Here is a 23,316-nt window from a genome sequence, read left to right as displayed (position 1 = left end):
AAACTCATACCTCAGTTTCTAAGCCCAGGCTGTTTTTGCAGGCAAGAAGGTTACGTGGTAAACATTGAGATGCAACAGTTTCTATTTTTGTCCTCTCAGTCAAGCAGCTAACTAGGAAGAGCATGTCTGAAATTTGGCACAATCAGTGCTTCCTCCTTAAATGGCTTAATTATGGTGCTTGAATTGCTGTAAAACTCTATTGATTGGGAATAAAAATGCCTCCTTCAGTCTCATGTAATTCCTTCACACCATTATGTGAAGCTTTCTCTAATCTTTAAAAATACATCATTTCAGTGTAAAGTTTCTGACACTTTGTCTAGTGTATCAGGCAGCTGACAAACTGCCAAACTGGCATTCATTGAGAGATCAGCATTGTAGATCTTTCATAAGCAGTGATTTGCATGTTAATGCTGCTATCTGACATTAAGACAAGAAGGTAGCAATATTAAGAAGAGAGTGTTTTCCAGGCTCTGCAAAGACTGTATTTTTTCCACAAGTGCTAACATTAAGGAGGAACATAGTAATGACATAAATGGGGGAAAGGAGGGGGCGGAAGGGAGGAAAGAAGTGTTTAGATACCTGAGCACTTCATGTAACTGCCTTCTTTTTCCTTTTCTTAGGCTGAAAAGCAATTTACTTCCTGTGTAAGAGGTTGTTCTAGACTATGGTCAGCTCATTACTGCTATCACAGTGTATTTTAGATTCATACTGTGTATTCTGACCAGTTCCTCATCCCCAGTCCAACCTTTCTTTTTTCCAGAAGTGTGTGAATGCTAAAAGTGTAGAACCTGATCTTGTAGTTCATATCCTGGCTGTGTGAGCACTTTTCTTCCAATGACCTCAATAGAGTCCAGCTCTTTTTTTTTTCTATTTTTTTTTTCACTGTTGTAAATTTACAGATGTGGGGAACTGAGTGAGAGAAGGGCTTCTTTGTTTTACAAACATAGTAAAAAGGCAGTCCTACCCCTCCCCACCAGTGCCCATGAAAACAGTATCACAGCCTTTTCTATCACAGGGGAATGAATAACAGCAACTTTTAAAGTGATAATACACAATATCAGAGTCAGCAAAGACAATCTATCAAGGTTAGTATCAATTGCTACATTTATTGTTTAATGTGCTACAGAAAAAACAGATCCATCCTGTTACTTGCTCTTGCCATAAGGATGAATATTTCTTTACTTAAGGTTAGTTCTTTGTTTCTCTTGTTCAATAGGCTGGCTATTTTAGTTTTGTATTTTGTTTCATCTGAATATTCCCTATGGGTTCATTATCAGAGATTATCTATATAGAGCTAGGCTTTGATCAGCACTTAACTCTACTGTTCCTCTGAGAGCACCGAAGTGTTTCATAATCTACGTTAATTATAAAAGGAAGCTTTTGCTTGTCTTCCTTAACAGGTGAAATGTAAGACCTGTTCATAAAATTTTCATGAAAGTGATAGCTTAGGTTGGCATTACTAATATACTAGTAGTTCTCGTCTGGAGTCATAGTAAGATCCAGTCTTGAACAGATGTTACTACCAGGTCTTAAAAGACAGATGAGTTTATGTCTTTGATGAATGTGGGTGGTCTGATGTGCTGCAAATCAACTGGGAATTCGACACAGAAAGTATTCAAAATAATACATCTGGAAAAGGACTTGGTGAAGTTCAAACTTCAGATAAATGTGGTCCAAAAGTGATCTTAACTATCTGCTGTCTTATTTTAAAATAAAGAATACAATTTTGCAGTATACAGGTACTAGTTACTAAGTGTACAAGGCATTTTGCCTTCCCACTGCTTTGTACAATTACTAGCTTGTGTGCAAAAGAAAGTAGAAAAGTCTCTATTGAGAAATTACCATACAAAGGGATAATCAAGGGAATTGTCTAACCCATCCCAGTGAAGGAATGTGCTCCGTGTTTGGTATTTCATCCAAGCTTGATCTGAGAGAGTATAAACTGCAAGGATGAATCTCCTAATAAGGCACAAGCTTTTCTGTACCTTTGCCAGGAAATTTGCTTTTTAATACCAAAATAAAGAATATTGTACTGCCCTCTCAGAGCAAACCATTCTTCATAAAACTCCATTTTCTCATCTTCTTAAGAGTACGGACAGCGAAGTTTGCCTGCGATATGAAATTAGAAGGTTGATAAAACTCTCGACTGGGAAGCCACGATCTTGACTGATTGTGAAATTGACTCTGAAATCTAGTGGTGGGAATTTGCATTGTAGCAGTTCATTGACCACAGTGTTCACTGAATTTTCCCCGAATGCTGTCATTGTTCATTGTTTGCATTTCTATCGTTCATTCCAAAGTTCATGACTTTTTAACAGAAACATCCAACTATTCGTTCTTCTGTAATCCTTAATTACTTTCCCACACTGTCCCAGAATTTGTATACAAAAGAGCTGTTCAAAGGACAATGTTTCTGTTAAGTCATCATTACAGATGGTTTTTTAATTTATGCTCATTTGACATTGGAATAATGGCATGATTGGAGGGATTTCAACAACAAGTTAAAACATAGATTTTGAGTAGAAAAACTTATGTTTTCCATAGTCTCAGTGCATGTCTGTTTCTCATGGGACTGCTTCATCATGATGATTGGACAAGATGTGTTCCAGAGGTCCCTTCTAACCTCAGCTATTTTGGGAATATGTTGTTCATTAGAACTGACCTGTGTAACTGGTATTCAAACCACTAAAGATACAGTGAAAAACTCTTACAAAAAATGAAACCTTTCAAAATGTTTTTCATCTAGCAGAAAATATTTGACATATATTGGTTTAAATTATCGGTTCAAATAACACTACTACGTTAGAAGAGTTTTTTGTTGTTTGTGAATGTTTTTCTGGTCTTATTCTCCTTCCCTCTCACCCTGTCCCTGCCCTCCCTCTTCCCCACCCCTGCAAGGTTGCAGACGATTGAAGGAATTAGTGGATTTCGATCCAATGTTAGGAATTTTGTATTCCAAATAACTTGCACTGTTGGACACAGAGACAAGGTGATTATAATTTTAAAGTGAAAAGCCCTATTTTTTTTGCTCTAAGCTGCATGTGTACACCTGTGTGGGTGTACTCTTTAAGTACACTGTAACTTAAAAAAAAAACTCTTAATTGTTAGTGATCTGTGAACATGGAGATTCCCATTTCTATAAAGACAGAAGAATGGTTCATATTAAGGATACACTTGTAACCGTCTAACATTACGGATGAGGCATCACTAAAAATTAAAAAAAGTAATGACTGATCCTTGCATAGCATGCTAATAAAACAGTGAACTTTTACAAACAACATGATTAATAAAATTTTTTAAATATTTTGTGGGTAGGTAAGTATGGACAAAAAAAAAAAAAAGAAGTGTTTAATATCAAGAATAACGTCACTTCTCTATTCTATACTTACAGTAATGTCAGTGACACTTTAAATTGCATTAGCAGAGTTTACTTAATGTTAAACGTTCCTCCCTCAGAATCTGCTGTCAAATCCCTAGAGAAACAAGGATCTTGTCATTCCTTTCTCTGTTTTCAGCTTGTAGAAGTAGTATATAAAGACAGCATATAAAGACACAATATTTTTAGTATTGCTTGAGATTTTTTTCCTCTCTTTCTGAATTGCTGTACTTCACTTGTCTTGGGAGTTCTTTATAGACTTGTGCTCAGGCCAAGAATGGAGAGGGTGTAGGCAATCGGACAACCTAGACAGAGCAACTGAAGTCTGTAGGTTGTGTTATACACCTTTGATGAAGGACTGTGTAATAGAGTTGTTGACTCCTGCTCAGTTATTTATACGTATGCACTTTGAGTTTCTCTTGTAATCTACTCCCTTTGGGAAGGAGAATGAAACTGACTGTACATTAGTTTCTACAATCAAGAGTCAAGCAATTAATGAAGTTGTTTATGTACTTGCAGTCTGTAATAAAGAGCACTCTGTCATTTGAAACCATAATAGTACAGTCTCACCTGACTGGCAGAGCTGATATAATTTAACAAGCCCTAGCCAGAGAGCTTCTATTAGTTTTCCTCTGTGTTATGGTTTTGTGGATATATATTAATGAATGAATCTAGTCTCAAATGCTTTCCCAAAATCCCAAAGTGTCAGTGATTATTATCTCTTGTCAATTCCTAAATACCTGGATGTAAAATAGAATTAGGAAGAACGAATGATAATAGAATCATAGAATTATAGAATATCCTGAATTAGAAGAGACCACAAGGATCATGGGGTCCAACTCCTAGCTCACACAGGACCACCCAAAAAATCAAACCATACATCCCAGAGCATTGTCCAAATGCTTCTTGAACTTTGGTAGGCTTGGTGCCATGACCTTTTCCCTATTCCCGTACCCAACCTTCACCTTCAACCTTGGTGAAGAACCTTTTCATAGAATCATAGAATGGTTTGGGTTGGAAGGGACCTTAAAGGTCATCTAATTCCAACCCCCTTGCCATGGGCATGGACACCTCCCACTGGACCAGATTGCCCAAATCCCCCATCCAGCCTTGCCTTCAGCACTTCCAGGGATGGGGCATCCACAGCTTCTCTGGACAACCTGTTCCAGTGCCTCACCACACTCATAGTAAAGAATTTCTTCTTAATATCTAATCCAAATCTACCCTCCTTTAGTTTAAATCCGTTCACCCTTGTCCTATCAGTATACTCCCTGACAGAGTCCCTCCCCAGCTTTCCTGTAGGCCCCGTTCAGGTACTGGCAGTCCACAATAAGGTCTCCCCAAAGCGGAGAGGCTTCTCCAGGCTGAACAACCCCAACTCCCTCAGCCTGTCTTCACAGAAGAGGTGCTCCAGCCCTTTGATCATCTTCATGGCCCTCCTCTGGACTTGTTCTAATACTTCCGTATCCTTCTTTTGCTGGGGGCCCCAGAGCTGAACACAGTACTCAAGGTGGGGTCTCACAAGAGAGTAGAGGGGGACAATCACATCCCTTGACCTGCTGGTCATGCATCTTTTGATGCAGCCCAGGGTATGGATGGCTTTCTGGGCTGCAAGCACACATTGCTGGCTAACATTCAGCTTCTTGTTAACCAACACCTCCAGGTTCTTCTCCTCAGGGCTGCTCTTAATCCATTCTCCACCCAGCTTGTGTGCTTGGAATTGCCCCAGTCCAGGTGCAGGACCCTGCACTTGGCCTTGTTGAATTTCATGAGGTTTGCACAGGCCATTCTCTCAAACCTGTCTGAGTGACATCCCTTCCCTCCAGCATGACTATCACTTAGTGACATCAGCAAACTTGCTGAGGGTGCACTCAATCCCACTGTCCATGTCACCAACAAAGATGTTAAATAGAGCCAGACCCACTACCAACCCCCGAGGAACACCACTCAGCACTGATCTCCACGTGGACATTGAGCTGTTCACTGTAACTCTTTGAGTGCAGCCATCCAATCAGTTCCTTACCCACTGTGTGGTCCATCTGTCAAATCCATGTCTCTCCAAATTAGAGACAAGGATATCATGCGAGACAGTGTCAAATGCTTTGCACAAGTCCAAGTAGATGATGTCGGTTGTCTTCACCTATGCATCAATGCTGTAACCCCATCATAGAAGGCCACCTATAAGACATGATCTGCCCTTAGTGAAGACATATTGTCTGTCACCAGTCACTGCCTTATGTTCCATGTGCATAGTTTCTTTGAGGATCTGCTTCATGATCCTGCCAGGCACAGAGGTGAGACTGACTGGCCTGTAGTTCCCTGGGTCTTTCTTTTTTTTGCTTTTAAGAAATGGGGATTATGTTTCCCCTCCTCAGTCACTGGGAACTTCAACACACTGCCACAACTCCTCAAATAGGATGGACAGTGTCTTAGCAACTATATCTGCCAGTTCCCTCAGGGCCTTTGGATGCATCTCATCAGGTCCCAGGCACCTTTAGGTTCCTTAGATGGTCTTGAATCTGATCTTCTCTTACAGTGGGCAGTTCACCATTCTCCCAGTCCCTGCCTTTTCCTTACGGGACTTGGGCTATGTGGCTAGAGCTCTTGCTGGTGAAGACAGGCAAAACTGTTGTTGAGTACCTTTACCTTCTCCAAATCCTGGGTAATCAAGTATTCCATTTCCTTCTGGAGAGGGCCCACAATTTCCTTGGTCTTTTTTTTTTTTATCACTGATGTACCTATAGAAGCCGTTGCTCACGTTTAATTCTAAAAGGTCTTTGGCTTTCCTAACCTGATCCCCGGCTGCTTGGACAATGTCTGTGTCTCTCCCAGGCTATCTATCCTTGCTTCCACGCTCTGTAGGCCTCCTTTTTCTGTTTGTTTTTTTTTTGTTGTTGTTTGTTTGTTTGTTTCCTTTTTTGTTTGTTTTGGTTTGGTTTGGTTTGGTTTGGTTTTTGGTTTTTGTTTGCTTGTTTGTTTTTGTTTGTTTTGTTGCGGATTGTTTTTTGTTTGGTTTGTTTTGTTTTGTTTTTTGGTTTTTGGCCAGGAATTCCTTGTTCATCCATGACGGCCTCCTGGTGTTTTTGCCTGACTTTCTCTTTGTTGGGATGCATCACTCCTGAGCTTTGCGGAGGTGATCCTTGAATATTAACCAGCTTTCTTGGGCTTCTCTTCCCTCCAGGGCTTTTTGTCCCATGGTACTCTACCAAGCAGACCCCTGAAGAGGGCAAAGTCTGCTCTCCCAAAGTCCAGGCTAATGAGTTTGCAGTGCTCCCTTCTCACTGTCTTCAAGATCTTGAGCTGCTCTATTTCATGGTCACTGTAGCTAAGGCTTCATGTTTCCCACCAGCCCCTCCTTGTTAGTGAGAATGAGGTCTGGTACAGCACCTCTCGTCTTTGGCTCCTCTCTCACTTGGAGAAGGAATGCATTCCAAGAACGTCTTGGATTGCCTGTGCCCTGCTGTGCTGTCCCTCCAACAGATATCAGCGTGGTTGAAGTCCTTCATGAGGATGGGAGCTTGTGAATAAGAGTTGCTTCTATCTGTCTGTAGAAGGCCTCATCTGCTTGTTCTTCCTGATCAGGTTGCTTGCAGCAGACCCCCACTGTTTTGTCCCCTCCCATTAATCCTGACCCATAAGCTCTCTGTCCATCCCCAGGCAGATCTCCATGAACTCCAGGTGTTCATTGACACAGAGGGTGATGCTCCCTCCTTGTCTCCCCTGCCTGTCCTTCCTAAAGAGCTTGTTCCATTCCAGCACTCCAGTCATGTGAGAACATGTTTGTTATGACTTTTCCTTCATGAGCCCATGTTGGCTGCTACCAATGACCTCATTGTCCTTCAGGTGTTTTTCAGTAACTCCCAGAATCATTTTCTCCATAATTTCACTAGGCACTGAAGTGAGACTGACAGGCCTGTAATTACCAAGGTCTTCTTTCATGCCCTTCTTGAAAATTAGAATGACATTTGCCAGCTTCCAGTCAACTGTATCAGCTGTTTTATGCTTGGAGTCTACACCTGGCAAGTTGAGGTCACCCATAAGGACAAGGGCATCTGATCTGGAGAGAATGATAGTTAACATCTTTGCTTTTATTTTGTTCTCTCACTTCTACCTTTAATCAATGTCTTGATTGCCAGGGATTTTACATACCTTGTGATCACCAGATCTAGTTGTTCATAGTTGTTGATAATCTAGTTCATATTTATGTGAAAATAGGACTGGTCTTAATAATGAGAGAACATATGCTCTTTCTCAAAATTGTTGGCATCTAAAAGCTGAAAGGTAGCACTAGCATATATATATCTGTTTTAGGCTGAACAAATCTATTTTCTAGTATTTTCATCCATTGTTTGTTTTAGACCTGTGATCACTCTCACTCTTCCATTTTTGAAGCACATCTAAATTGTATCTTCCTTTATAGGTCAGTGTATTTTAACAAAGACTTCACAACTCAGTAAAAAAAGTTCAGTTTAAAAAATAGTTTCCAATAGCTTATATGTAACACTCCTGGTAGTGTACATGTATGTCAAAATGAGATTTACCTTTTAAACTTCATTGTTTGTTCATTTTTAGGCCTTCAGTGCTGTTCTCTAGCTGAAAATTCTCCACATTGCTTTTTTTCATTTTTCCTCTTACTTTAAAAGACATTTAGATGTAGAGCTTAGGGATATGGTTTAGTGGGGACTGTTAGTGTTAGGTCAGAGGTTGGACTCAATGATCTCGAGGTCTCTTCCAACCTAGAAATTCTGTGATTCTGTGATTCTGTGAATATCCATTTGCTGATTTCCCTAACCAAACCCACTTCCTGGACCACTTTTCTACTTTACGAAAATCATTTTGCATTTCAATTTTGTGAATTTGCAAAAGGCTTTTATGTGGGATCTATTGTAAAAATAAATAAAAAAACTTCCTCTGAAAATTATAGATGCAAATTCTCACCTACTATAATGAAGCTAAATTATCATTCACTCCGTTGAATCAACCACATCTATCATCTTGAATGTCCAATCCTATTTATGGTCTGTTCATCCAGTCACATCTCCTCTTTAAATTCAGTGAGCACTGCTGTATTGCAGCTGCCTGTGGCAGCAGCCATGCTGAGCTTGCAGGATGATACCAGTTCTTGTGCCACATTTTTGTGGTGAATCAGAATTTCAAATTTCACTACAGTGATGGCCAAAACATGGATTTTGCCTGCAGTCAACCCTCAATTATCTTTTTAAGTGCTGCAAAGTTCTTTTAATGCCATTTACCGTGAGACTAGTAACAGAAAATTTAAAAGTACAAAACATTAGTTTGTATTCTGTGTTTATTGAAACTATGGCCTCATAAACAGCAGTCCATGAAAGAAGGAGATAGCAAAGTATGCTGTGTTCTTTCACATTATTTAGCTTCAGGATGACCTTACATGAAGCAAACCCAACGGTCTTCTGTGGGAAGACAGAGTATAAAGAACAGCATCATCCAACTTGGATCCTGGAAGGGAACCAGATAAATTAATATTAGTGTGCCATATATGAGCTTAGCATTTCCTGCTACAGTTCAGTGCATCCTTACAATAGCTGTAGGTTCTAAGAAAATATCTTTGGTGTGTTGGCTCTGTGCCACAGAGGAGCAGAGAATTTCAGAGAACTGGCAATTCATCTCTTGGGCCAATACAGAACTGTTTTCCAACACAGTCCGAAAAACTTTTAGCTCTGTTCTTCATGTTTTGCATTCATGCAAACGAAACCCTGGCTGCTCAGAAAAACCTGGGAAGCATTCAGAAAAAACTTCTAAGGCAAGAAGACCTTTTCAGCACTGTCCCCAAACCAGCTGGGAAACAGCTCTTCCAAAGCTACCTTTATAGACCAGATAAAAAAAGAAAATGAAATAGCACTATTCATGACTTCAGCTAATAATTAGGTTGCACAGCGTGTAGACCAAAATTCCTGCAGTATCCTTCCCACATCCACATTACATTACACCCACAACTCACTTGCTGTCCCCAGGGGAAAGAAACTTACTTTGGCTTTTCAGGGTAGCTACATAGAGTAACTGCAGCTTCATGACACCTATTTGCTCTGGGCAAGTCATGATTTGAAGCTGTTGAGGTGCAAGTATCAGGCAGTGAGACAGGTCTTGCTGAGACATGTAGTTAAAATTAATGTCACAGTGGAAGATCTGAACAAGAAAGAGGTGTTCCCAGCTGTGCTAGAGAAATGAAGGCACACACTTGTCCATTAGCAACTCATCATGTACTTCAACTGCGTATTATAGCCATGCAAACTAGTTATTATACCACTGTGATTTAGATTCTCATGCAACACAAGGGTCACTAATAACGATATTCATTTCACCTGACCGATCATTTTAAAACCTCTTAGGAGTTACTCTTTAAAACCTGTGAATGGCACTCTGTATTCTTGTATTCTTTCAGTATCAGTATTACTGTTGCCCTCTTGTCAGCCTGTTCTGACATCTTTCCCCATTTTGCTCCTGAATTTCAGAAGAAAGAAGTTTATTATTTGTCTTCTTGACAAAGTTACTTAATATTGTTGAGGAATGTAACTGTATTAAGGTCAGAGACAAATCACCACATTTTTAATGATGTAATCTGAATACCTGTACTTGGCGTCTGTTGGTGACAGTACTCTCTTGTTAAGCTCATCTTGAAGCATCAGAGATGTGCCCTCATATGTTCTCTTCTGCCAAATTGCTGTGGCAGGAGTTATCCTTTTACAGTTTTGAAACACTTGTTTTGTAGAAGCTACTGCTGTCCAGAAGAACTTCAAGGAAACTTCCAGCTATAAAAGAAGACAGTAATGAGTTCTTTTTCTTCCTCCTGTATCCATCTGTAGGAATAAGTTCAGTAAAATAAACCTGGTAGAGACACTGCTGCAGTAGAAACTGTTCTATAACCCAATGGTTGGCTGAGATTTTAGATTTATTTTTTTAGTCCAAAAACTCATATCAAATCAGATCAGACCTCACACCAACACAAGAGTAACAGAACAGGAATTCATGAATTATGGTGATAATATCTGCCAGCACTGACATAGGTGCTCTAAAATACGATACATGAATTTCTAAGCCCATGTTTTTACTACAGCTCTCCTGGTACTCCAGCAGTTGCAGCAGGGCACAGTTTATACTACACATTATCCAATCTGATGGTCACCTTTTTGAAAATGGGTTGTCAACTGACCCCAGATATGTGGTCCTGTTTCCTCTTTGTCAGAGATGTTTTGAGTAAGTCAAATCTTGTTCTTCTAATATACATCTCTTCCTGAGCATATGTGATCACTAGATGCAATGGAAGGCTGCCCTGGATGGAAGTATTACCAAGGTCACTCCTACCAACAGCTCTCAGGCAAGGTCAAGGATGCAGTTTTGCATCATGCTACATGTTCTCCATTATTCTGTGGTGTACTTCAGTGGCTGTTAAACATAAACTGTGGTCTTCATCTGGCAGGATTCCCTTGAAGCATAGCTGTTGTGATGTGACAGTTCAGGAGGGATCATGCTGCCATAAACCAGCAACCTTTCTCTTTCTTCACACTTCAGTAGTGCCAATGCCCTTAAAACAACCTTTAAAAAGAAGATAAAAGGTACTACCCAGTTGTGAGGGAAAGGGGAACTGTGATCGTTGCTGCTGCTAAGATTTATTGTGTAGGGACATGGTAGAGTAACTTCAAACCACAGCAGGAAGTGGTGGGACTTGTTACTGGCTGCAGCAATTTGGCAAACTTTATACTTTTCTAAATGGAGTCATTTGGATTTCAGATTTTATGTGATGGGTTGAGGGAGTAGGTTTAAAGTTAGGGTTTATTTTCCCACTGCCAGCCCTTCCCTTTCATTGCTGCAAGGATAATATTATAAATACCATGCCAAGATGTCTCTGTAGGAAAAGTGGTATAGAATCAGATATTTATTTATCTCTTACATGTATATTTTAGACTGTTTGTTGTTGTTGTTGTTTTTGAGAAGTGCAGGAATGCTGTTGTATGAAGCTAGAGTACCAACAAATGTTGAAGGGACACGTGCCACAGACAAAAACTGCTCGCCGAGCCCCCTCCACTGAGTCCTGAGAAATGTTCTCTTGTGTGTCCTGCAGGCGCCCAGCCAAACAGTAACTGCTGCACACACAGCTGGTTCAACTCTGCCCCTGAGTATACATACAACTCCAACCCCAAACCTCTTTACAGGCTGAAGCCATTCATTTGTGCAGCTGCTTCACAATACAAAGGGAACTTTATTATGGTTTTTACTCCATGCTAACAGAAATCCAGTTGAATTCCCTTAGCCATTTTCTGAGTATAGATAATACATCATTGGCCTGTAAAGCAACTTATTACAATATCACCTAATCCATTGAACAAGGGAAACACATCTGGATTTTAAACACTGACATAAAAAATAATTAATGTCCTTGATTATTCGAACTGTCTCTATTAAATACTTTTAATGACATTCTTTCTATTCCAAAATCAATACCATAGTCCTGTGGCAAAGAAAGGTATGACTGAAACCACTCACCTAGCTTACATAGTCACGGCAGCATCTAGTTGCTATGTCTGACTATTCAGAAAAATGCGATGACAGGGTGAATGATGAGATTGTCTTTGGAAAGCCTCTGTAATGTTTTCTTAAGGTTAAAACCAAGACCATCATACCAGTGTATGATCACACACTTTTGAAAGAAAGGTTTTTGATTGCTTTTGTGCTAAAGAAACTGACTGAATAAGCAGTGCTTATTGAGGGTACCTCCTTTGTTTTATTTTTAGTTTTGTTAAGAAGAGGAGGAAGCAAAAAGCTATCAGGGATTAGATAACAGTGAAAGATATTTTTTTCTTTCATATTTCTTTAGATAAATATGGATCACAGTTTTCCTTTTCTTTAAATTGTATCTAAAGATGTTGGATGTATTTCTGAACTATATTGGGAAGTTTCACTGATATTACAACATTAATCTTTAATTCCCTATTTACAGCCAGTGCTGATTTCCCATACAATGGTCAAGCTATAGGAGATGGAGTGAACAGAAACTCTGCCATTATTGGAGGTAGGAAAAATGTCTTCTTTACTAAGTGACTTTGCAACAAGACTGTGAAGGCTGAATTTCAGTTGGTAACATACTCAAACTATTTGCTAAGAATTGACTATGTGGGAAAATTACTCCTGAACAAAGTTAAGTAGATATTTATGTAATTCTGTTCAGGTACTTCGTTCTAGTGAAATGTTCTGTTCTCACTTAGTTTTTTCCCTCAGATTCAGTTTTAACCAAATTAAAATATTCATATTTGTAATCAACATATCAAGCATGCATGTGGAGAGCTACTGTGGAATTACTTATGTAATTAATTCCCATGAAATGTCAAGAACACTTTTCCATTTATAGCAGATCCAACATCAGTCTATGGCAAACACTGTTACAATCTTGACAAAAATCACTCATGATTTTCCCTTATTTTTTAGGGGCCAGGTTCTGCTATAATTTATGTGCCTGGGAGTCCCATTCAGTGTGATGGGTTTCCAGGTGATGTTAAGTAATGCCAGGATTAGCATTAGCAATGGTTCTTGAATTATCATTCAACTGAAGACTTTCTACCAAGCTGTCTCCAGATGTAAGGATCCTGAATATATTACAAACGCATACAATTTTCTCTGCCCTGTCTGTTCATATGAAAGTGTTGCACCCTAAGTCTTCCAGGGAGAGCTTTGCTAGTACATCAAATTCTGAATGCATATAAAAATGTTTTAAAGATCACCCTAATATATTTCAGTCAGTTCTAGGTGCATATAAAATGACATACTGGTGGTGTGTTTTGTTTTTTTTGTTTGTTTGCTTGTTTTTGTTTTTGTTTTTGTTTTTTTTTTTTCCTTGTAAAGCAACACTGAGTGTAGTAGTATGTACAGTCTAATGGAATTTCTTTCTTCTTTTCCCAAAACCACAGTGTTTTGGGAGCGCTCAGCACCCTCTGCCTCGTGGTCAGCAAAGCTCACCTCTGTAACTAGGTATTAATGTCAAAATCTAATTGATGGGGTGAAAGTTACTAGCAGACTCCTCACACTTATTTTTACCTAAATATTATAATAGTGGAAACCAAGCAGCTGAAGTGACGTTTATCTGCCCAGGTAGATCAGATCCAGGTTCAGCTCAGAGTAGCTGTGAGACTCTTTTCTTTGTATCAGAATCTGTAGGTATTCTCTTTTCTAGCATCATCTTTTCTTTCTTCCTTTGTTCAGGTGTCATTGCTGTGGTGATCTTCACCATCCTCTGCACCTTGGTGTTCCTGATCCGCTACATGTTTCGCCACAAGGGAACCTACCACACCAATGAGGCCAAAGGGGCAGAGTCAGCTGAGAGCGCCGACGCTGCCATCATGAACAATGACCCCAACTTTACGGAGACCATCGACGAAAGCAAGAAGGAATGGCTTATCTAAGCCCACGGGGAGGGGGCCTGGGGTGGGATACAAGCAGGGCCAGGGTGGGACTGGGATGACTCTTGCAGTGGGGAGAGAACATTCTGTGTTGGACGCTTGAGCACATATATGGTAAAAAGATCAGCACAACTGGAGGAGCAAGTGACAGGAAAAACTACTGAGACTGCAGGAAAAAAAGAATATCACAAGCATTTAAGAAAAATACTTTTTAATATTTATTTACAGCAAATTGCCCCTTCTGTATTCTCACAACTACAACAAAGAGCAGTTTTGCAGCTTCAGCATTGGGAAAAATTTTCAGTAATAACTGTATTTTTTCTGTATGTGTTTAGAGGTGTTCTAAAAAACAAGAAACAGGGCCATTTTTTTACATTTTTTAAAAGCTGTTTAAAATGGGGGTAGTTCTGCCTGAGAACAAGTCGCAGACCTTTGTTCCCAGCGTTGTGTTCCTTCATGGCTGGCCACTTCCCCACAGGCTGCCATCAGCCCTGCACCTTCACTTTATCACGGTTCATTTCAGCGGTGTTGAACCACGGGTTCAGGGCTGGGAATGGGACAGAGGGGTGAGGATGGATGCTTAATGCAAATTATACTTGCCAGTTTTTCAAAATGTTGTCAGCCTGTGCCAGCCCTGGCAGGATCCATCTTTTCTGACCCAGGCACTTTGTTGATTGTGGACAATTCTCATCAGCTTTGTAAAAATACTGTTACTATGACTACTACTACTACTACCAGAGAAGATGAGCATAAAGCACAGGAAGCTTTTTTTTTTTTTTATTGGACTCTGAGGAAGGATGGTACCATGCAAGTCCATAGACCTAGCCTGTTCCTGTATCTTTGACTATGGTATTGATGATCAGAGGCACATGCCAGTTTAAGCCCAGCTGTGATGTTCTGGTAAATACTGTCCTTAAGCATAAGCATTATAGTAGGCAATTAGAGCCAAACGTTGTGTACTTCTGTTTCTTTTTTTATAGGCTGTCACAGAAGCATTAGTACAGCTCTAGTTTAAACTCATGGACTTCACTGTCACTTCATGATACTTTTTACAGCTCTGGCACAGCAATTATTTTTTTTAATATCTTGTTTTAGTACCTTTCTGAAGAAAGCCTCTGCTGGCAGAATTCACACAGGCAGGAAGGTGAAGCAACAAAAGCTTGAAAGTTCTGCCCAGAGAGAAATACGCACGACCCTACAGAGGAGTTACTTTACAATATGTAGATTTACCTGAACTACTACTTGTCTTTGTAAGGCATTTTCAAGAACATCAAGGACAATGTCAAGTGCAGCATTGTACCCCACGTCCTCTCTCAGTTTCTGTTGGCACCTGCAAAGCAGACAAGCAGCTACAGGAAAGGCAATGGGGCAGCCTGAAGACCTAATATCCCTTCATGGCAATAAAGTAGCTTTAGCTTGCCCTCTGCATATGTACATAGTTCTCCAGTGGCCTGTTTTGATAAAAAAATTAAGGTCTTAATGGGCAGTATTTGCAGTGGAACAGAATAAATGAATGAATGTATTGCAAGGCATTTTCTGTGTGCTAAAAGAACAGAAGCAACAAGAATTTCCCTTTAAAAGTATTTAAGCTTGTGACAGTCGTAGATTTGCTTTACCTTTAATATTGCTGGGTTTAATATGTGCATATTTAATGCATTTTTCTTTACAAGAAATATTTATTTTTCAGATCCAAATCTAAAATTTACTATGCTGACCAGTGTTGGCATATTTAATTCCCTTATCATTTTAATTGTATTTTTCATTATTTTAGTTTATGTTTTAAAATAAAGAAAAAAAAAAATCATGGAGAGGGAGGAAGATATTGGAGCCTTACCTGACAAGAAGTTTGTAAGCACAATTTGTCAGACAGACACACACACAGGGCCAGATAGTTTTGTATAAGGATGGTAGCATAAAGTCCTCTGCTAGACTCATTGAACATATGTCAATGTCCTTTTAACCAAATCAAAACGATTTATTTCTTCTGTTTATGGATTTTTAATTAGCATACAAAAAGTTGCCAGTTTCAGGCAAAACTGGTTCTCAGGTAACATTGTGTGGCAGAGGGGTTCAGGTAGACGTGAAAGCCACCTCTGTCACTCTTGTGCTCTACAGTCTTTTGCCTCCAGTATCAATATCTCCCTCTCTTGTGCTTAATTAAGTGGATGAGTCACTGTTCATTTTTTCCTACAGATGTAAGATAAGTCTCCACCCCTTTGGAGAACATCAGCTTGGGATGGATCTAGCCTGCACCGTTAACTAGTCAGCAAAATACTTTGGTTGTTACATGCTGCACAGGTGTCTATCTATGACTAGGAAGATGTTCTCTTTTTTGTATGATTTTATATATTTTGATTTTGGTCCACTCTGAAAAACATCCATGTCTCAAACTTGAAGTTATCAAGAGACGTGAATATAGCATCATTTGCATAGGTTGGAATTTGGCTTGCAACAAAAACAAAACAAAACAAAACAAAAACTATTTACTAATCTGAATTTAATATCAGTGAGGGGGATCAAACTCATGTATCCTAAGAGACTGGAATCCTCTGATGCTAGAGGATGTGGGAGAGACAGACTTACCAGCCACAGTGCAAATTTGCCAAATGCCTCAGCATGGTACTAGAGGGGAAATACAGCTTGGTCTCTGTGCCTAACCAAGTCCTTGGCTAAACTAGGGACTGTTGTTGCATTATGGTAATGGGTCCTGACACCTATTCACTGACTTTCTGAAAGATTACTAGCTAATCTCTCACAACCCTGCAAGCAGAAATGTCTGGAAAACATCCTTTGACCATTGCACATGCAATAGTTGTAAATTCATGTATTGAACTTGAAAGACAGGATTTACAGTTCTTAAATTAAGTTGCAAGCATCAGCATCTCTCCATTAACTCGACACTGTGGACCCTTTATGTGAAGCCCAGTAATGCTGTGTTAAAATGTTGATAGTCTTTGATCTTGTTGCAATTTTCCTGATACAATCACTTTCATAACTCTATCAACTCTTTGAATTAATTATTAGAATCCTTCCTTCCTCTTATGCTGGATCTTATACATGATATTTTAGACTAGCAGCTGATCTCTGTGTAGGCTTTTCATGACTGTAGGTGAATTCCTGGCTTCCTGCTTTGTTTTTAATATTTTGAGAATGGCCATTTCAGCTGCCTAGGAATGAAGCAGGAGCAGGCTCAGAAAAGTAGCTTGTATATTTCTGCTAGCACCATATCTATTTTGAGGAGTTCTTCCTCTGTGAGCCTATTATTGGAGATTGCAACAACATCCATAGTTTATTTCACCTATTCTCTTTTGTGCCAAAAATCCATATTATTTGACAGATACTATCCAAATACCTGTTGTGGGAAAATCTGATGGGGAGTAGAGTGGACCCTGCTTTTATAAAAATCTGTACTTTCCCCCAGAGAATATTAAAACAAGCAGTCTTGTATCACCTGCTTTTAGCTGTATCACCTATTTGAACTGCACAGGAAAATGTAGCCTCTTGCATTGGTTGGGGAACTAAAGTGTCCCAGTTGTGTTTATAGCAGGCTTGTTGTGATTCCTCTGGAACTGATGGTAAACCTTCTACCAGCTGTTGAGAGAGCAAGACTGGGCTGGAGACCAGGAGTCTCTGTTAGCAATATTTGGATATTAATTCACAACACATGCAGACCACTAGGAAATGAGTTGCGGAGCTCCAAAGAGCCAAAATGGTGAAAAACTAGTCTTGATGTCAACCCAGCCTTAAGGGGGAATCTGCAATCCAGTCTGTTGGTTATGAATCAAGTCTTTCACACACTGCTTATTCCATACTTACTGATAGAAAATTCAGGTGTATTAAATAAGAATATGTCTTTAATTGGTACTGAAACATTTCTGAATTGTATTTTTCTTGTCTTAAACCTTACCTATACCTTTTATATCTCTTGTAGCAGTTACCACGTCAAAGATATGGCAGCATTTTAACATCGTGCTCTAGCTAGCATGATGTATACGAAAGGATGGTTATTATAAATATTTTACTATGACTGCCAGAGCAGTGGTGCATATGTACAAGTTTATTGTAATAAGAATTCAGTATAAAAGAGTCTAGTAAATAACTACATTTTAATTAAAACAGTGTCCTTTAATGGCAGATGCATCTAATTGCCGGGATATCTGTTGAAATAGGAAGCTATCTCAGCTTGACAAGCAATAGCTTTTAATTTGGTTTCTCCCTTAAATTATTTCACATTCCAGTGAGCATGGTTACTCTGAAGGGTTGTCATCTTTAAAAAATGGAACCTAGATTCTGTTAATCAGATTTCATTGTCCATCCTAGAGATACGAAACAGAAACCTTGCCTTCTAAAAGCAACAGCATGTAAATTAGAATGAACAAAGGACAACATGTATGTACGCCTAATATCTTCTGTGAATGTCTTTCCTTTTAACTGAAGTTTTATGAGAAATTGGATTGGTAAATAAAAAATAAATAAAGAAAGAAAGAAAGAAAGAAAAAAAGAAAGCAATTCTAAATAGTTTTAATTACCCTAATAACTTATTCTTCGGGCTTTGTATGTTCTAATCATTCTCTATATTTTTTCCTTCTCTAGTACCAGGAAATCAATTCAAAACGAAGTTGGAGAGGCCTTGTAAGAAAGACACAAAGCACATGAAAAAAAGGGACTTCAGTATGCAGTTATACATAAAAAGAGAAAAAATGAAAAACAGGGAAGAATTACTAAAATGCATGCATGCTCCTGTGTCAGGCAGCCTCAATTGTGTGTTATGGGTGAGAATCATAGAATCATGTAATGGTTCAGGTTGGAAGGGCCCTTAAAGACCATCTAGTTCCAACCCCCATGCTATGGGCAGGGACACCTCCTACTAGATCAGATTGCTCAAATTCCTCATCCATCCCAGCCTTAAACATTTCCAGGGATGTGGCATCCACAGTTCCTCTGGGCAACCTGTGCCAGTGTCTCACCACTAATAAAATAAATTTCTATAAAATACATAATTTCTTCCTTATATCTAATCTAAGTCTACCCATAATACTGAGCAGTGTAAATCTGTACCTGTTGAAGTGGACTGAGAGTCTGAGCATAGAGTTTTGATGGAATCAAAATGACTACCTTTCTGAGTTTTTTCCATTTCTGATTGCTTTGCAGGTAGCAGCAAGCAGTCTGTCACAACTTCTGCTCATGTTTGTTATTGCAGATACAGTGGCAGTGCCAGCTTCACAAGAGCTACATGCTAAAAATGACTGGATGTGGGTTGTTTGCCTTCCTTTCCTACCACAACTCTGTCCTTTCCTTTATGAATATGAGCTTTTTATTGAAGTCAGCAAGAAAAATGTTTGCCCAGCTCAACAGACTTGCACGGTTCATTTAATAAACTACCTTACCAAGCTTTATTTATTTATTTATTTATTTATTTTAATAAGAAGCATTTTGTGAAAGAACTACATTAAGTGCAGTTGAATAACAGCATGAAGTCTAGGCAAAGAAGCACCAGAGTAACAACCACTAGAGTCAGAGGGGCTGTGATTGTTCTAACCTGTTTCTTTCTGCAGCATGAATTGCCTTAACTGCTGTTGCAAAGCCCTGACCCTGTCTGAGACCTTAACCTACTTTGCAGAATATAACTGTGGCAAAGTCCAGTGATGCCTTGTGACCACATTTTGACTGTTTGTTTGTACTGACTGTTGAAACCTCTAGAAGGAGAAAGAGTCATACATTCTACAGGTATATTTCTATTCCCCTTCTTTTCCCCACAGATCCCATTTTCAGGGCTGTAGGCTTTCAAAAGGCTATTGTCTGTAAAACTGAAAGCATTACTGGAGCAAGTCAATGAACTCTTGAATCAGCCAGAAAGCAATGACTTTAGGTGATTTAAGTCAGGCTGAAGGAGGTATGTAATATAAATAAACTTATCTGAATAAAGACGAGATAGTCATCCCCTTTATGCTAATATTCAATCTCTAAACTGTGCATCCTCATGCTTACAGTTAGTATGTCACTGAAGCAGCCTGACCTTGGCACAGTCAATAAACCATTCACAAGCTGGCCCAACAACCTGTTACTCTTTTGTCTTAAAAGTCTATGTTAGTACATGTTTAAAAATAAATGTATGGCTTGCTGTCATAAATCACTGACCTGTATTGAGATGGCTGGACACCATATCAACAGGCAGTTGTAGTATATTTATGTTACAAAACAAAGGTCTGTCTACAGATTTTATTTTTTTGTGTGTAACTTGCATTAACATGGCCTTTAGCCCTGAATCATAAACAAAGGCAGCAAGGCAATGTAACTAAAAGAAATTTTCCTTTTGTGCACATCCTGAAACACAGACTGTAATGTCCCTTTCTTTATTAAATTGCTGCTGCAGGAGTAAGGTCTCTGTACACATCTAACATCTCATTGTTTCCAAACTCCTTATCCACCTCTCCAAGGCCATCATGGAAAGAATTTGGCTAACAGGTTTGTGTTTTGTTTTGTTTTGTTTTGTTTTTCCATTTCTTCCTCTACTTTAGAAATGTTTCCTCTCATTGATAAATTCCTCACCTTTTTCTGTCAGGATACATAACTCCTTTACAGCAATGCTGTCTACTTTGACTAAAGTGAAGACTCTTACCTTCTTAAAATGTGGCTGTTTTATTGGGAAAAAATGACACTAAATTTCTGTCATGTTCGATATTTGCAGATGTTTTTATCTGTTTATAGGATTCACTGACTGAAAGTAAAAGTTTGGTTTCTGCTAGCTGCAACAGTATAACTTGTTTACATTCATTCCAAAATCCCAGCACTGTCTTGTCTAAAATCAATGCAAAAACAATACATCCGCACCTCATTCCATTAAGCATGTTCACTTTGGGTTTGGGGTTATTTTTGGTTCATATTTTTCCCAATATATATAAATACTAAAATAAACGTCAAGCAAACGCTAGCTTTTATTTTCCTTAGGACCACAAGATGTCAGAATTAACTCTCACCAGTCTCTTTCCCTTATGCTTTTGCTATGTCTTGCACATATACAAGGCCAATGGGATCCTCCATCAGAGGACACAAAACTGATATTGTGAAAGCACTGACTAGTGGTTTTAGTCACGTGGAGTTGTAAAGGTCTATCTCAAAAGCGGCAAAAAGTCAGCACCCTTACAAACTTTGATTATTAGGACATCTAAGGAAATTCTCAACACTGGTGATTAAAGAATTTAATTTTTATTGGAGCAATATCTCAGACAGGAAAAAAAATCTGCTTTTGTATTTGGAGTTCCTGATATACTGAACTCCCTCCATTCCAACTCCTGCATGATGTCGAACCTTTTGAAGCTCCAGCTACCTAAGATATGGGATCAAAGTCACTTCTAAACAAAGAAGACTTCACTTAATTCCCTTTAAGTCTTTGAAGCACAGGGAACTGGCTTTCCAACCACTTCATGTGGTTGATCTCTTTCATACACTGGTAAGGAGGATCTTCTGCTGTGCTCTTCAGTGGATCAGGACACTTCAGTGGGCTGTGCAGGTATGATACAAAATATCTTAAGTCCTAGCAAACTGAACTGTGCATTGAGCATCCTGAGTCCAGGCAGTTCCTCTGATAAAGCAACATGGCTAGACACAATATTCCTTAGGCCTAAGCTCCTTGACAACTACCCCAATTGACTAGTGCTAATTAACAGAAGCCTGCAATAAATGATTTGTACTGCCTTACTCCTACACGTGGGTGTTAGCCCTACCTAACAGCACTTTGTTTTGGGGGATTAAATAGATTCCTCCCAACACAGAGTGCTTGGGATGTGCTCGGTCTGAAGCTTCTTACTGACATATATAAATAGAGATATAGAGATAAATAGATATTTTTATGGAGATGTTTTATAAATGCCCTTTACTTTGTGCATGGTAATTATTGCCAAACTCTTGTTATTTAGGAGCTACAGAATGGCTGGTTCCACAGTCTTTAGAAAGTAACCAGCTGTCTCTGTTGCAAATGGGATTTGGGTTGTGGGCTTGGGTTTTGATTTTTATTATTCAGCTATAATTTGCATGGTTTCGTTTGTTTTTTGTCACAGTGTCTTTTTTTTTTTTTTTTTTTTTTTTTTTTTTTTTTTTCGTCCCTTGTTGGTTCTCTGGCAGGGACACATTGGGCTCAAGCAGGAACTTATTTCTCAGTCTTTGAGAGGTGGATTGAAGCCATCAGTGTCATCTAACACTTCAGAAACAGCTGCTTTGCACAGGCTGTGACATTGATCAGTCTGATGGCCTCAATATATGGTTTCTTTAGAAAGCTATTGAGGGTTTCACACTTTAGTGAAGTACTCCTATTTCTCTAACTTTGCTTGAAAAGATAGCAAGCTGCTAGCTTGCTAGCTGGCCTATCAATACAGTCTCGCAGGCAAAACAAGGGGTTAGCAGAGACTAGGAAGTGAATAAGGATTCAGAATTACATCCATAAACATAACAATACCAAAAGATGATCAAGATTCCTACTGAGGCAGGCTATTTTACTTCCTCTTTTCTCTTACACATTTGTATCTTTTAAATACTCTCAGTGTGCCATGTCTGACTAATATATATCTACCAACCGGCCAGCCTGCTCTCAATAACATGGGCTCTTGGTAGAAGTGTGCATTCCTATCTCATTCCTATTGCTGTAAAGCAGTCTGTACCCAGGAAAAGACCAGGGCCATTAGCTATCAGAAAAGCTAAACCAGCCTCCCACCCCTTCCTTCCAAATCAAGTTGAAAGCCAATCCTAGGGTTACGTGCCTATAAAGCTGGCCCAGCTTCTTTGTGGGAGAACAAAGGTGTTGTCTGTTTGCAGCTATTCTAGTCCACAGGTTTCTTTCTTGAGCACAACTTTCCCATGGGAAGAGAAAGCATAATCAGGATATGACAGTTGCCCTATTAAAAAACTAAAAATGTATATATATAAAAAAAATCCTAATCTGAAAGTATAGTGTATCTGAGATTCCTCTGTTATAGACATTTAGTCTACAGATTTATGGCTACATTTGCTATGTTATGCTTGAATAAACATATAATTCATTGAAATACACAAGACAAATAAAATTAATATGATCTCTTTAAGGAGAATAAACTGTTTGTAAATTTATAAAGAGTATAATCTGTTAGGCCTTATTTGAAGTATGTACTGTGGTTTGGTAAAAGTACGATATTAAAAGAGCCTTGCCAGATGAAGACTGCTTTTTTTTTTTTTGTGTGTGTGTGTAGATGCTTTTGAATATTTTAAATCTTGATTTAATAAAAACAAACAAACAAACAAAACTTTTACAAACTGGATATATAAAGGGTGTATAAAAGTCTGAGATGACATGCAGCGTGTTCTTCAGATTTCTGTGTATTGATGCTCAAGGGTTGTGACAATTTTTTCATGAACTATTTGGATAAACCCCCAGTTGAATATTGCTTAAGGTTCTTTCTGGAAACAAAAACAGCTGGTAGAACCACTGACTGGAAGGAGATTTTTAAAGAACGATTTGAAAAAATGAAATAATTGTACTAATCCAAA

General features: G+C 38.9%; 1 protein-coding gene across 1 annotated transcript in view; it reads left to right on the top strand.

Moving 5' to 3' along the window:
• The window catches only part of CNTNAP2 (contactin associated protein 2), a 1,138,684-nt gene extending 1,118,127 nt beyond the window's left edge, over positions 1 to 20,557 (top strand). The window contains exons 24-25 of the mRNA XM_084507662.1: positions 12,348 to 12,419; positions 13,604 to 20,557. Coding sequence (XP_084363788.1) covers positions 12,348 to 12,419; positions 13,604 to 13,803 — 272 coding nt within the window. The 3' untranslated portion in view covers positions 13,804 to 20,557. The remainder of the gene's footprint in view (positions 1 to 12,347; positions 12,420 to 13,603) is intronic.
• The last annotated feature ends 2,759 nt before the right edge of the window (positions 20,558 to 23,316 follow it).

The sequence above is a fragment of the Aythya ferina genome, assembly GCF_964211825.1.
Source record: "Aythya ferina genome assembly, chromosome: 2".
In the NCBI taxonomy this organism is placed as follows: Eukaryota; Metazoa; Chordata; class Aves; order Anseriformes; family Anatidae; genus Aythya; species Aythya ferina.
This window is presented reverse-complemented; position numbering and strand designations above follow the sequence as displayed.